At 39.6% G+C, this 16,148-nt stretch overlaps 1 protein-coding gene across 1 annotated transcript in view; it reads right to left on the bottom strand.

The window, feature by feature from the left end:
- LOC124777313 (juvenile hormone esterase-like) overlaps window positions 1–16,148 on the bottom strand; it is an 84,716-nt gene that overhangs the window by 44,360 nt on the left and 24,208 nt on the right. Inside the window, exons 2-3 of the mRNA XM_047252669.1 lie at window positions 8,847–8,972; window positions 171–330 (exon numbers count right to left, since the gene is read on the bottom strand). Of these exons, the coding sequence (XP_047108625.1) occupies window positions 171–330; window positions 8,847–8,972 (286 nt within the window). The remainder of the gene's footprint in view (window positions 1–170; window positions 331–8,846; window positions 8,973–16,148) is intronic.

Below are 16,148 nucleotides of genomic sequence, written 5' to 3'. Positions count from 1 at the left end.
TTTCAGCAAAACTATCTTGACAAGTAATAGTTAAAATTATCACACCTGCCTGGCCGCACATTGTATCTCCACAAAGCATTCACTGAATATAATATACAAATATCACATAACACCAATTTCACTCCAGTTTCTTCTTGTATGTTTCTGTAAAGGCATTGGATAAAACATACCTAGAGCCCCCAGTCTATAATTTGCTGTCAGCAGTACAATGTCCTCATCCATGAGATATTCTGGACCAAACAAATCACTGGTAGCTCTCATGCTGTAGAATGCACCAGGGTGAAAAAAGATGAGGACTGGTTTCTTTGGGCTGTCTCTTTTGTCTGGCAGCTGAAATGAACACATATAATCTTTGTATTATATTGTTATTCATCCTTGTTGTCTACAAAAGCAGCTTATGCATAAGACACCATACAAGTCAATTTATATGCATACAGGTGAAAATGATTCCAGTGCATAGGGGTGAAGGAAAAGGACTGGAGAGGTTTAGGGAAAGGCATACAGTATCACCCAGAACCCCGGGTCAGGGGAGACTTACCGGATGGGATGAGAAGGAAAGACTGATTCATATATTTTAGTATTCTTCAGTGGAGTAAATCAGTAATGCTGCAAATATGACTTTCAAGATTTTCTAAGGGTTTTGATGTCAGTGTTTGTTTCTATGTTTTTGGGAAGTTTGTTGTAAAGTTTAACTCTCATGAGGAACCTACTGTTTTGGCAGAGAGATGTGGTGATTTAGGTAATATGATAGGTTTGGTAAAGTGGTCATGAATATAACAGTATATTTTATTTTTGTTTATTTTTTTATTTTTTTGCAGTCTACTTTCCTTACCTATTACATTTATTTTAAAGAATATAAGAGTTTCCATAATGCTGAAGTGTGGTAATGGAGGAATGATCACAAGGTCGCTGTAGCTAGGCTCAATACCGTTTCTTCCAAATCCACCAGAAACAAACGCAAATTAATTTTATTTAAAAAAGTGGATAAAGTGTCACTAGAAGCCTTCCTAAGAGACAATCTCCATTCCTTCCGAACTGACTATGCAAAAGTAAACGAGATATGGCTCAAATTCAAAGATATAGTAGCAACAGCAATTGAGAGATTCATACCTCATAAATTGGTAAGGGATGGAACTGATCCCTATGGTACACAAAACAGGTCCGAACGCTGTTGCAGAGGCAACGGAAAAAGCATGCGAAGTTCAGAAGAACGCGAAATCCCAAAAATTGGCTAAAATTTACAGATGCGCGAAATTTGGCATGGACTTCAATGCGAGATGGCTTTAATAAGTTCCACAACGAAACATTGTCTCCAAATTTGGTAGAAAATCTGAAGAAATTCTGGTCATATGTAAAGTACACATGCGGCAAGACGCAGTCAATACCTTCGCTGCTCAGTGCCGATGGTACTGTTACCGACGACTGTGCTGCTAAAGCGGAGTTATTGAATGCAGTTTTCTGAAATTCTTTCACCAGGGAAGACGAATGGAATATTCCAGAATTTGAAACATGAACAGCTGCTAGCATGAGTTTCTTAGAAGTAGATATCTTAGCAACTCAATACGGGCAAGTCTTCAGGTCCAGATTGTGTACCGATTAGGTTCCATTCAGATTACACTGATACAATAGCTCCCTACATAGCAATCATATACAACCACTCGCTCACCAATAGATCTGTACCTACAGATTGGAAAATTGCGCAGGTCGCACCAGTGTTTAAGAAGGGTAGTAGGAGTAATCCATCAAACTACAGACCTATATCATTGACGTCGGTTTGCAGTAGGGTTTTGGAGCATATACTGTATTCAAACATTATGAATCACCTCAAAGGGAATGACCTATTGATATATAATCAGCATGGTTTCAGAAAACATTGTTCTTCTGCAACGCAGCTAGCTCTTTATTCGCACGAAGTAATGCCCGCTATCAACAGGGGATCTCAAGTTGATTCCATATTTCTAGATTTCCGGAAAGCTTTTGACATTGTTCCTCACAATCGAATTCTAATCACACTGTGGGCCTATGGGGTATGGTCTCAGTTGTGCGACTGGATTCGTTATTTCCTATCAGGAAGGTCACAGTTCATAGTAATAGACAGCAAATCATTGAGTAAAACTGAAGTGATATCAGGTGTTCCCCAGGAAAGCGTCCTGGGACGTCTGCTGTTCCTGATCTATATAAATGACCTGGGTGACAATCTGAGCAGTTCTCTTAGGTTGTTCGCAGATGATGCTGTAATTTACCGTCTAGTAAGGTCATCCGAAGACCAGTATTAGTTGCAAAGCGATTTAGAAAAGATTGCTGTATGGTGTGGCAGGTGGAAGTTGACATAATAAAAAGTGTGAGGTGATCCACATGAGTTCCAAAAGAAATCCGTTGGAATTCGATTACTCGATAAATAGTACAATACTCAAGGCTGTCAATTCAACTAAGTACCTGGGTGTAAAAATTACGAACAACTTCAGTTGGAAAGACCACATAGATAATATTGTGGGGAAGGCGAGCCAAAGGTTGGGTTTCGTTGGCAGGACACTTAGAAGATGCAACAAGTCCACTAAAGAGACAGCTTACACTACACTCGTTCGTCCTCTGTTAGAATATTGCTGCGCGGTGTGGGATCCTTACCAGGTGAGATTGATGGAGGACATCGAAAGGGTGCAAAAAAGGGCAGCTCATTTTGTATTATCACGAATAGGGGAGAGAGTGTGGCAGATATGATACGCGAGTTGGGATGGAAGTCATTAAAGCAAAGACGTTTTTCATCGCGGCGAGATCTATTTACGAAATTTCAGTCACCAACTTTCTCTTCCGAATGCGAAAATATTTTGTTGAGCCCAACCTATATAGGTAGGAATGATCATCAAAATAAAATAAGAGAAATCAGAGCTCAAACAGAAAGGTTTAGGTGTTCGTTTTTCCCGCGCGCTGTTCGGGAGTGGAATGGTAGGGAGATAGTATGATTGTGGTTCGATGAACCCTCTCCCAAGCACTTAAATGTAATTGCAGAGTAATCATGTAGATGTAGATGTAGATATCTTAAACAATGATTTACATGTGTCTCTAGTTTTGTATCCAAACATGACTCTAATAGTCCATTTTTCAGCTTGAATGCGCTCGTAACTGCTTTAGAGTTTCCCCAAAATATGACTCCATATTTAAGGTCAGAATGAAAGTAGGCAGCATATGCACTTTTATTGTTTTCTTACTACAACCGAATTTTAGTGAACAAAGAAGCTAGTAAGTCTTGCTCAATTTTGCATTAATATATACTACACACTTATTCCTTTTTACATTGCTTTGCAGCCCTAAGTCTAAGAATTTCTATTGTGTACTGTTACCAACTGATTCACTGTTAATTGAGAGAAGTGGGATGTTCACATCCTTGTCTAGAGCATTGTGAACTTTTAGTGTGACTCTTTTTTGTTACTATTTATTAAATACTTGCTGACAATTCTGTAGCTAGTTGCCTAGTTTTTTGACAGTGTTTACTGACTGCTGTAATTCTTTCTTACTTTTCCCTTTAAATGTAATTGTGGTATCATGTGCAAACAAGATTTTTTTATGAGCATCCACATTTAAGCTTAGATCATTAACATAAAAAAGGAACAGAAGTGGTCCTATTACTGATCCTTGAGGTATACCATATTTAATTGAGCTGTATTCTGATAAATGCCCAGAAAAATACACAACATTTTCTAATATTTTTGAACTGTAAGAAGCAACTGTGATAGGTCTGTACCTATTTACAGTATTTCCCTTACCTTTTTTCTGCAATAGAATTGCTTCATACGTTTTTAATACATCAGGGGAAGTGGCTGCCTGGAATGAGCACTCACTTGAGTATGTAAATAGTTTAGCTGGGTTAGAGCACTCTTCACTTTAGTCCTTTCAGCTTGTGTGCTGGTGTGCATTGAACAATTATATGTGCTTATTTTATATTTATTGGATTGTGTATTCTTAGTTACTATTTATTCTTATTATTTTTGCTTATTTATAATATTATCTGCAATGCCTATGGAAAAGTTATTAAATGTATTGTCATTTTGGAAGGGAGTGCTCTCTCTCTCTCTCTCTCTCTCTCTCTCTCTCTGCCGCTGTCTCTGTCTCTGTTTCTCTCTTTCTTTTTTTATTTTATTTTTTAATAACACTCCACAAGCCCTTCACTTTATTTGCTGAATTATGTATGTATTCATCACTATGCACTATTTTTGCTACTTTCATTATTTGTGTTCATATTTTGAAATTTTTTTAATATATGTGTAATTTAGGTGAGGAATTATTCAAGTTACACATTTTATGAAATAGTCTCTTCTTGTAACATGAAATCCTTATTCTTCCTGCGATCAAACTGCTTGTTCTAGAATAACCCCTTATGGGCAGTTCTCTGTGGAAATACAATTGGTGGGTTGGTTGGTTGGTTGTTTTGGGGGAGCATCGGTCTCATTGGATTAGGGAAGAACAGGGAAGGAAATCAGCTGTGCCCTTTCAAAGGAACCATTCCAGAATTTGCCAGAGTGATTTAGGGAAATCACAGAAAGGATTGAACCATCGTCCTCCCGAACGTGAGTCCAGTGTGCTAGCCACTACGCCACCTCACTCAGTCGAAATACAATTCACTTTTCTCACATGATATACCAAAAGCTTTGGATCAAGGCAGTCAGGTAGATGCAGTATTTTTTGATTTCTGAAAAGCATTTGACTCCATACCACACCTACACTTATAGCCAAAAGTATAATCATACATGGAATCAAATGAAATTTGTGGTTGGATAGAGGACGTTCTGGTAGGGAGGATGCAGCATGTTACCTTGGATGGAGAGTCTTGTTAAATGTAGAAGACCTTCAGTGTGCCCCAGGGATGTATGTTGGGACCCTTTCTGTTCATGTTGTATATTAATGACCTTGCAGATAATATTAATAGTAACCTCAGACTTCTCACAGATGATGCAGTTATCTATAATGAAGTACTATCTTTGTAGGCATATGAAATGGAATGATCACATAGACCCAGTCGTGGGTAAAGCAAGTGGTAGACTTCAGTGTATTGGTAGAATACTGGGAAAGTGCAATTAGTCTATAAAGGAGATTGCTTACAAATCACTCATTCGATTGGTTCTAGAATACTGAACAGTGCATGGGACCCATACCAAATAGGACTAACAGGGGATATTGAACATATACAAAGAAGGGCAGCATGAGTAGTCACAATTTTCTTTGATCGATTAGAAAGTGTCACACAGATAATGACTGATCTCGAAGACTCTTGAAGAGTCTGAGAAAGTCTGTTAACAATGTTTCAAAAACCAGCTTTTTAATGATGAGTCTAGGAATATACTACATGTCCCTAAGTATCACTCACATAGAGATCATGAGAATAAGATTAGAATAATTACTGCAGGCACAGAGGTATTCAAGCAGTCATTCTTCCCTAGTTTCCATACATAAATGGAATAGGAAGGAGCCCTAACAACTGGTACAATGAGGTGTACCCTCTGTCATGCACATCACAGAGGTTTACAGAGAACAGACATAAATGTAAAAGATGTAGAAAGCAATGGGTTACTGTATCAGTGAAGGTGTTAAACGTTTCATTTAGATCATTAATTTTATAAATCTGTGACCATTTTTCTATGTTTAATAAGCTGCTGAAGTAGTTTATGTTATCCTGACTATGGCATCTACATGTGATTCTTAAAGGCATGTTGTTCACAGTAATGCAATTTACTTTCAAATTTTGTATTTGAGCTAAATGGTCACTAAAGCCTGCAATGAAAATTGTTAGTTAAATGATCGGGGCTGATTTAAAGCCCAAGTGACACAAGCCGCCACTTGAGTCACCAAGCTGAGAGAGACACCAAAGATGCCACAACTGTAAGATTTCTATACAGGATGAACCACAGTCACTAGTGGCTAGTTGGGGTGCCAAGCTGAGAAAGGCTCCACCAATGCACTAGTACATGATTATTCTTTGATGAGCTACAGTACACAAACACATACATAGTCTTTATACACACATGTACACGCACCTATGCCCCTCTATGGTGCCATCTAGCCTGACAGCTTCAATACTCATTTGCGACAGGTCGGCCGGTTGTGATTTACTTAGTGTCAGGTGGTACGAAGAGGGACTGGGGGTGAGTGGGTAGCAGCTCAGAGGGGGGCCAGTTTGTCAGCTAAAAATGTGTGTGTGTGTGGGGAGGGGGAGGGGGGGTAGAGGGGGCAGGTATAGTAGTAGTGGCCGGTGGGCAGCAGCACATGCTGAAGGCTACATGGGGACATGAAATGGGAGGGAGTGACATGATGGCGGAAGTGGAAACTGTTGATTGGAGGGTTCAGGGATGTGGGTTACCTGAGATTGAGGCCAGGATGATTGCAGGAGTGCAGGATGTGTGGTTAGGATAACTCCCGTAGAGTTCAGAGAAGCTGGTGGAGTAGGGAAGAATCCAGATGGCTCAAGTTGTGAAGCAGCCACTGATTGCAGGAGTGCAGGATGTGTGGTGAGGATAACTCCCGTAGAGTTCAGAGAAGCTGGTGGAGTAGGGAAGAATCCAGATGGCTCAAGTTGTGAAGCAGCCACTGAGCTCTAGCATGTTGTGCTCAGCTGGCTGTTGTGCCACCAGGTGATCAATTTTGTTCATGACAATGGTTTGGCTGTGACCATTCACCCTGGTGGACAGCTGGTTGGTAGTCATACCAACATGAAAGGCTGTGCAGTGTTTGCAGCAGAGCTGGTGTACGACATGGCAGCTTTCACAGGTGGGCTGGCCTGTGATGGGATAGGATAAGCCTGTGATGGAACTAGAGTAGGAGATGCTGGATGGGTGGACTGGGCTGGCCTTGCACTTTGGTCTGCCAAACAAACATGACACATTTGCTTTTTGGTGAGTGGTCTCCTTTAATCCTGAAGTATTTATATTCTACAAGAACTTTCCTACAACATTCATAATTTTTTTCTATAGTTCTGAGCTCTTGTTGGGTAATATTAAGAATTATTTAAAAATATAACTATTATTTTGATCTTATAGTTAGGGTACCTTATCTTAGACTTTGAACTAGATTAACCTTGAAGGAAGGTGGACAAGTATGTCAAAGATCATTTGTAGATTCAGAGTTAATTTATTAGAATAACTGGATCCTTGCTAGTAATTGTTGATGCCACCTATCCCTATCTTTGTTCCTCCAAAACCTCAACAGCTTCTCTCCAATCTGTTTCACCTGGTCCTTCTCAAGCCAGCGTACCACCTTCCTGGATGTTGACCTCCTCCTCTCTGATGGCTACATCTGCACCTCTGTCCACATTAAACCCATCAACCACCAACAGTACCTGCATTTTGACAGCTGTCATCCCTTTCACTCCAAAAAAATCCCTCCCGTACAGGCTGGCCACCCACGGACGGCGTATCTGGAGTGACGAGAACTACCTTGCTCAGTATGCTGAGGGTCTCACAAAGACCTTCACAAATAGGGGCTATTCTCCAGACCTAGTCTGTAAACAGATCTCCCATGCCATTTCCTCTCACCATCCCTAAGAAACAGCACAAAGGATTGTCCCCTTCTTCATTCAGTACTATCCCGGACTGGAACAACTGGCCACATCATTTGCCAGGGCTTTGATTACCTATCATCACGCCCTGAAATGAGGGACATCTTACCTGAGATCCTCCCCACACCTCCTAAAGTGGTGTTCCATCACCCACCCAACATCCACAACATCCTACGATCTTATCCCGGTGGAAGACCCAGGTGCAAGGCCTGCACAGTCTTCCCACCTAGCATTTCCTACTCCAGTGCTGTCACAGGTTTATCCCACCCCATCAGGGGCTGGGCCACCTATGAGAGCAGCCGTGTCATTTACCAGCTCTGCTGCAATCATTGCACAGCTTTTTATATTGGTACAACTACCAACCTGCTGTCCACCAGGATGAATTACCACTGCCAAACTGTGGTCAAGAGCAAAGCAGACCATCCTGTGTCACAACATGCAGCTGAACATAACATGCTCCATTTCAATGGCTGCTTCACTACCCGAGTCATCTGGATCCTCCCCTCCACCACAAGCTTTTCTGAACTGTGCAGACAGTAATTAGCCTTACAACACATTCTCTGTTCCCATAATTCACCCGGTCTCAAGCTACGGTAACATACTGCCCCCACACCCTTCACCCAACAGTTTCCACCTCCTCTGTCCTACCTCCTCCTCCCCATTCTCATCTCCAATGCTCTTTGTTTGCCACCCTCTGCCAATGCACCCACACACCTTTCCCCACTACTCTGCTTTTTTACTCTTTTTTTTTCCCACAACCTCCTGACACTGTGCCTGTTGGCCTTATAGTCCCTGCACACACTGCTATACAGCATTCAACGTCTCAACCCCCATCCATGCACTACTATCCTTTTCCCTTCCTCTTCCCCTTCTCCTTCTCCACCTCCTCCAGACTGCTGGTTGCAAACCATGTGATAGTTGATTTCCAGCCCAAGCTGCTGGAGTTGGCAGTCATGTGTGTATGAGGTATACTTGCTTGTGTGTATGAATGATGTGTGTTCCCCTTTTGCTGATGAAGGCTTTGGCCAAAATCTGTATGGGAGTGTCTTTTAATTGTACCTGTCTGCAACTTAACATGTGTTCTTTATGGTAAGAAGCATTCTATCTTTTCCTACATTGTTCATATTCCTATCTAAAGATGTCATTACAGAGTTAAAAGCTGCTGCTACAAAAATAGATAGTTTTGCTCTTCTGCATCTAGATTTAAGGAATCAGATCATCAACGGTACAAAACATCATGATATGTGAATCAGAAAAATGGTAAAGTTATGCTTGTATCTATTAGTAGCTACAAGTCACGTACCTGTGATGTATACACATTCAGGAACAAGCAGTCTTCACTCCCATTGGGCCTCTCTGCTTGAGGACACCAAGGTCCATCCACTGTGGCATTTAGGATTCCGTCCCATGCGTCCACTGGAGAGGGAGGCTGCAAAAGTCATCATATTGCAAGCGGATGGGTCAAAAGTTGTTTTTAAACCAAAACGACAATTGGAATTCTATGCAACAATGTTCATGTAATATATTTTTTTAATTAATAAAGTATACACCTGATTATATGTGCTACTACCTACTGTCTCACGAAGGAGTACACCATTAAAAAGAGATTACTGTGAAACATCAATCACAGATCATAGTTGTTTGTATATATTAATTTAAAGAACACAGCTAATGGCCCTTCTCTTGTGCCTAAATACACACTGAGATGTAAAGATGCCAAAGGTTAGTTTTATTACTATTTTTTGTATACATTGCACCAAAGTTAATTTCTGATAGTTGATGGAATTGATATGCAAAATACTGGACAGTTTGTGTTTACCATTCCTGCAATTGTATTAAAGAACCAGCTGATTTAAAGGCAAATTCCATAAGAGATGGGGATTTGTTTTACATAGAATGGTATGGAAGGAAAAAGAACTCTTTTCAACAAAAGTTACAAAGTTTGTAAGATACAATAAGAAGTGGTATGGTAAAGCATCCATGATTGTTTTCTACAAGCTGCAACATGGTCATGAATTGAACAATGACCTGAAAATAGAACAAATTTCCTTTACTTCACCTCTATGGTCACAGCTTTTTTAGTCCTCAGACTACTGGTTTTGGTCAGCAATGACCATCTTCAGATCTGTTTTATAAAAACACATCCTAATACACTGGAGCCATAGTGGCACCGGCAAATGCTAAACATAAAATCAGTGCCAGCATCCTCAAACATATATAAATAATAGTATACACAAGAGTCACAGCAGCACTCAGAGTGCTGCTGACAAGATGACTCTTGTGTATACTATTATTTATATATGTTTGACGATGCTGGCACTGAGTTTATGATTAGCATTTGACGGTGCCACTATGGCTCCAGTGTATTAGGATGTGTTTTTATAAAAACAGATCTAAAGATGGTCATTGCTGACCAAAACCAGTAGTCTGAGGACTAAAAAACCTGTGACCATAGAGGTGAAGTAAAAGAAATTTATATGATTGTATTTGACATATACCCTGATGTGACAAGTGAGAGGGGTACTAAATCAGCAGAACACGGCAAAATGAGTGTTTCTTTTAAGCAAAGCACCAAATAGCCTCTTATCTCTTTGTTGAGTCAGGCACTTCAAGATCAACACTTCAGAAGCACACTGCTGAGGATGCAGATACTTTAATTGTGGCTAGCATTATTGATGCTGATTATTTCTACATACATTTAGTGGCTGTAACTCAACTTTGTTATTTTTCGTAGAAAAATCAAATGGTTCAAATGGCTCTGAGCACTATGGGACTTAACATCTGAGGTCATCAGTCCCCTAGAACTTAGAACTACTTAAACCTAACTAACCTAAGGACATCACACACATCCATGCCCGAGGCAGGATTTGAACATGCAACCGTAGCAGTTGCACGATTCCAAACTAAAGCGCCTAGAACCGCTCGGCCACCGCAGCCGGATTTTTGTAGAAAGAAAACTGAAATTACTTACATTGTTAAGAGACAAAGAAGCACTTGTGAGGACCAACAGATGCTACTGCTGATGATGGTGATGACATGGGACAAAAGTTCATAGCTGTATTTTATTCTCATTATGAAATAGAACCACAGCTTAACAGAATGTGTTTGAAAGTGCAAGACTAAAAAAGAAAAGAAAGAAAGAAAAAAGCAGGACTCACTGCAACTGTACTGGAAGACCTCAAAATTCAATCTACCGCCATTTACCCCTTACAAACTTATAACGAAGTAACACTCTAGATGATCCTGAAAACCATATGCCACAGGCCTTGCAAAAGTTGCCTTGGAGTTTGTCTGTTCAAGAAAAATGCAATGAAATACCCTACTATTTGCAAACCAATGCCCAGACTGATGAAATCAATCTTATTACAGATGACTGCAACATAGATTGTGATGCCACCACACAAGAAAAAGAAGAAGAAGGAAAAGAATAGACCTTGATTATGGATTAAGTATGAAGAAATCTAAGAAATATAGTATAACACAATAGATCCTTTCTCCTCCAAACACGTGTAAAATGAGAAAAGCTATTGTAATTTCTCATTATCTTTGTTAATTTAATTAAAAAAAAACATTGAATAAACTGAATCCTTGGTTGGCTTGGATAGTCCAGTCAAATTGCAGATATACCTTGCAAAAGGTGGGGTAGAAGATTTTATTTTTTTAACTCGTTCATATAGTTGGAAAGGTTACAAAACCAAGTTTTGCCAACAAAATTTCTCTTGGGGAAAACTTTCTGCAGTCAAAAAACTTCGAAAATTTCGGACTTTTTTCAGTTTTTTCAAAATATCTCAGTTTCATTTGCTCCTATCGCTTTAACATCTATTTTCTTTTTTAAAGAGCACAAAATTCTCTACAAATTTAATTCCTACCATTTTTTTCTACTCCCAGTATCTAAGGCGCTGCAGCGCGTCAAAAAATACCAATTTTTCAAATTTTGAGCATAGTGGCAAGATACCTTATTTTTGAACACTATTTTTTCAGTTTCTGTTTGTGTAGTTAAATACATTATACATCATGCTATATGTAGGAATTTACCACCTCACTTTCAGGTATTCAATTTCTCTGTATGCAACATGAGGATTGCTGGGCACCTATATGTAGGAACTTACCACCTCACTTTCAGGTATTCAATTTCTCTGTATGCAACATGAGGATTGCTGGGCACCCAACTATTGTGATTCTTACATCACTACCTGAAGTTCACTATGGGCCACCTCAGCCTTGGTATTTGTAAAACTATAAATATAAAAATACATCATTAAGAGACATACACACACACACACACACACACACACACACACACACACACACACACACACAAAATAAATTGTCTCCAGAAACTGAACTATTATTAGTGCAATAGGCAACCTAATTAGGAAGGTAATTATTCTTGTGTATAAGGGCCACACAGTTGACATTAAAATAAGTAGCTTTATTACAATTAAAATGCATTGTCAGTTACTAAAAAATGTTGGCAGTTCTGGATGTGTAATACTTGTAATATTGCACTTTAGCGCACTTGAGACAGATATTAGCATCACTTCCAACGTTTTGATGGGCCAGGTTCCTCAGTGTCACCAGAAATACCTTGAGTTACGGATTCAGGGTCTGTACATAGAGTTCATCCCAGATTGACCTCTTCTTTAAACAGCGAGTCAGCCTCAGCAAGTTCGTTGATTTCGTCAGCGGTTTCCTCAACATCCTCCATAACATCTTCTTCACTGTCTTCATATAAAAATTTTGGCCCATTTTCACATTTGACCCCAATACATTTCTTGCAAATTGAAGAACATTTCAAACCCGCTTTTCTGCAGGAGCACGCTCCGCCACAGTTCAGCTTGCATGAGCATGAAACAATGTGAAGGAGTGCTTCAGGTGCTGGATCTTGGCTCATTATAACGAATATTGGACCGTGGTCACTGTGATTCCAGCCCCATTTCTCAGGAGGTTTCCAGCTTCCCATCCAACTTTGGACTTGTTGGTAAGCCCACAACGAATGATGTTGTGCAGCATCTTGTGTAGGTGGAACCGTGCAAGATTCAGTTTGCTTTTTGTGGTAGACTTGGTGAATAGCTGGTACCGCAAATGGTCTAGTGTGTGGGAACTGCTGACACCTCCACTATATAATGCGATAGTAACCTGTTCTCCTGCTGTTATTATTTCTTCATGGGTAGCATGTGGTTTATTGAATGTGCAAAGCGCTCAGGTTAGGTCTTCATTTTTCGCAACAATATTGCAGCACTTAATTTTTCCTTGACCAAAAAAAGTGGATGTTGCATCACATCCGCTAAAGGCGTGAGTGAACAGAATATATTCACTGTCAAACTTGTAAGATGCAGTGGAAAACCACTTGTCTTCTGCATTTCCTCTTCCTGGCTTTAAGAAACATAAGTTTTCAATGCCTTGCCCCAAACCGGTCATGAGCAAAAGCAGGTCAACATCTTCTCCTACAATGACAACACTTCCAAAATCTTTGGTTCTTGAAATGGCAGATGTTACAATCATAACGTCAGCATCTTCTTTTGCCTGGCTTTGAAGCTGTTTCAGCTATCACCACATCGTCACCATATTTCTGGAAAAGGCGAGCCTTCACAGTTTGAATATCAGGACGAGGTGATGTGGGTATTTGCTCTGGCAGATCGTCCATAGAAAACTGACATTCTTCCGTATTGGTTTCCAGGTAGGCAAATATAGCCTCCATGCCTTCATCTACTTGTGTTGCAGGTCGGTAACCTCGATTCTGTCCAGTAGCTGAAACACGGTGAAAGAACTTTCTGTAGCAAAATCTGTGATATCACCCATCTGCAGCAACCAAATCATTTACAGTTTGAATCCGCTCTATCACTTGTTGACCAAATTCATCACCACGTCGTTTAGCCTGTTCTAATACTGTCGATTGCACTTCCAATTTCATTACTTTGTAAATAAAATTTCGTTTGGCATATGGCAATCTTAACTGCTTGGTTAAAAAGTCATCAGAATTCCCTTTTGCAAATAAGAAGCATTTCTCTTTGGAATTGAACTGACCTTTTTCCTGCGGCCGACATAGACGCCTGTTGGTTCCTGAGGATGTCGAAGGCTAGCTGCTATCATTCTCTCATTAATGTACTTCTTGTAGCATGCTTCATGCAACATCACTTCACTGAGCATTTTCAAAAAACGGGTGTGGGCAGACTCCCTGCGTTTAGCACTACAATCGATAAGTGTGCTCAGTCCTTTCTTTTTCACAAATGGTTCAAATGGCTCTGAGCACTATGGAACTTAACATCTATGGTCATCAGTCCCCTAGAACTTAGAACTACTTAAACCTAACTAACCTAAGGACATCACACACATCCATGCCCGAGGCAGGATTCGAACCTGCGACCGTAGCGGTCACGCGATTCCAGACTGAAGCACCTAGAACCGCACGGCCACACTGGCCGGCTTCTTTTTCACATTGCGTCCACCACTCACTACAGTTTTTTTGCAAATGAAACACAAATTCATGTCTGACATACTCATTTTCAGCACCACAACATATACTGAATGGAAGCGACTCCAAATTGTAGGACCCTTATTGTTGTATGCTAATAGCTGTCAGTGCGCTGTGAACAATCACCAGAGATAATCGCCTTCCGCCCGCCAAAGAATAAATACGCTTTTGTCCGCTAAAGAACAATTCCTACATATATTTTCTTATAACTGATCAATAATGTCAATCAACTGTAGAAAATGTACGGCACCTGCATGCAATCGTATTACATATTGTAACATAAATAAACTTCACGCAATCCGACGTGAATGTGTTCGTAGTTACTGAATATGATGCTGTTTTTCCTGGCCCTGCAGCAGAGTGAGATGGTAAATTCCAATGAATAACATGATGAGTAATATGTTTATACTGCACAAATAGAAACTGAAATAACAGTGTTCAAAAATTAGGTAATTTGCCACTTTGCTCGAAATTTGAAAAATTGGTATTTTTTGACACGCTGTAGCGCCTTAGATACTGGGAGTAGAAAAAAATGGTAAGAATTAAATTTGTAGAGAATTTTGTGCTCTTTAAAAAAGAAAATAGACGTTAAAGCGATAGGAGCAAATGAAACTGAGATATTTTGAAAAAACTGAAAAAAGCCCGAAATTTTCGAAGTTTTTTGACTGCAGAAAGTTTTCCCAAGAGTAATTTTGTTGGTTCAAAATGGCTCTGAGCACTATGGGACTTAACTTCTATGGTCATCAGTCCCCTAGAACTTAGAACTACTTAAACCTAACTAACCTAAGGACATCACACACATCCATACCCGAGGCAGGATTCAAACCTGCGACCACAGCGGTCACACGGTTCCAGTCTGTGGCGCCTTTAAGGGGCTCCGGAACGCCCTATACTTGCAATGTTAAAATAACGCTTATAAATTACATCTTTCCTCACAAAGTATTTGAGGTAGGAAGTTGAACTTTTTACAGATTATTTATTGGAATATGGGCTACAACTTAACACAGGGATTTTACAAAATTTTAGTTCAGTTATTATAGATGATTTTTTTTTCAATTGTAATGAAAATTCACAACATTTTTTTGCAATTTTTTATTTGTATATACAAAAATATACAGTTTTTTGGAAAAAAGCTGTGTTAAATTATGCAGAAGGTACTGTGTAACATTTACTGAAAGTTTGAAACAAATATGTTTGGAAGATCCTTAGAAAACATGTAATTAGTATGAGAAAATAAAAGTTTTGGGAATCGAGCGACAAAGATTGGATTAACTTTTTAGTGCATTCCAGGTCCATAGGATGGATTATCTTCATCCTCTGCAAACTCCTCCTCCAGCTTCCTCTTGTTCCTCCTCTTGTTTACTCTTGCTTGTATTTCTAGACTCTTTACAGCCCTGTCTGCAGCCCGAAGGCGTTCCTTGTATAAAGCAAGCATCGCTCATTGTTGTGTTCGTAGATTTTGCTACCATTTTCTTCAGTTGCAGTTACTGCAACACTGTTCCAAAAGGTGGTCATGTATGAACACTTATCACATTTCAGTTGTATTTCACTAGCAAGTCCTACGTGCTTTATTATGGAGAGTTCCAGACCAACTTCACTACAATGAATACATCTTACACAGTTTGAAAAAATTCCTTTGAGAACCGACATATCAAATATTTCATTCACATCCGATTCGCCCATAAAACATTCATAGTTTTCACTCATTGAACCAAGCTTCTTCTGTGAAGTATTTTCTTTCCCACTTTGACTGCTATGGGCAGGTGTACTTGAGAGGTTAGGTTCACTCACTTGGTTATTGTCTTTATTGTTTACAGTAATAACACATACCTTTGGCTTTCCAACATTTCTCCTTTTCTTAAAAGCCTTCAGAGAATTTCTAATAACTTTACTTTTACTCATTATTATACTTCAACAAAACAGAGACTCAAGAAACAGAATTAATTACGAATATTTTCGAGATAATGACAGAGTAAATAAACATGAAACAATCGACAATCACACCAGCGATATATATTGAACCATCACAGGTTAGCCACAACACATACTTTATCTCACATCACTAAAATGTACCTGATGAACACGGACGTTAATAATAACACCATTTGACAGCAGTTTAACAGCGCCACA

The sequence above is a fragment of the Schistocerca piceifrons genome, chromosome 2 (assembly GCF_021461385.2).
Source record: "Schistocerca piceifrons isolate TAMUIC-IGC-003096 chromosome 2, iqSchPice1.1, whole genome shotgun sequence".
NCBI lineage: Eukaryota > Metazoa > Arthropoda > Insecta > Orthoptera > Acrididae > Schistocerca > Schistocerca piceifrons.
The sequence above is the reverse complement of the archived record's forward strand: the minus strand, read 5'-3'. Positions and strand labels throughout refer to the sequence as shown.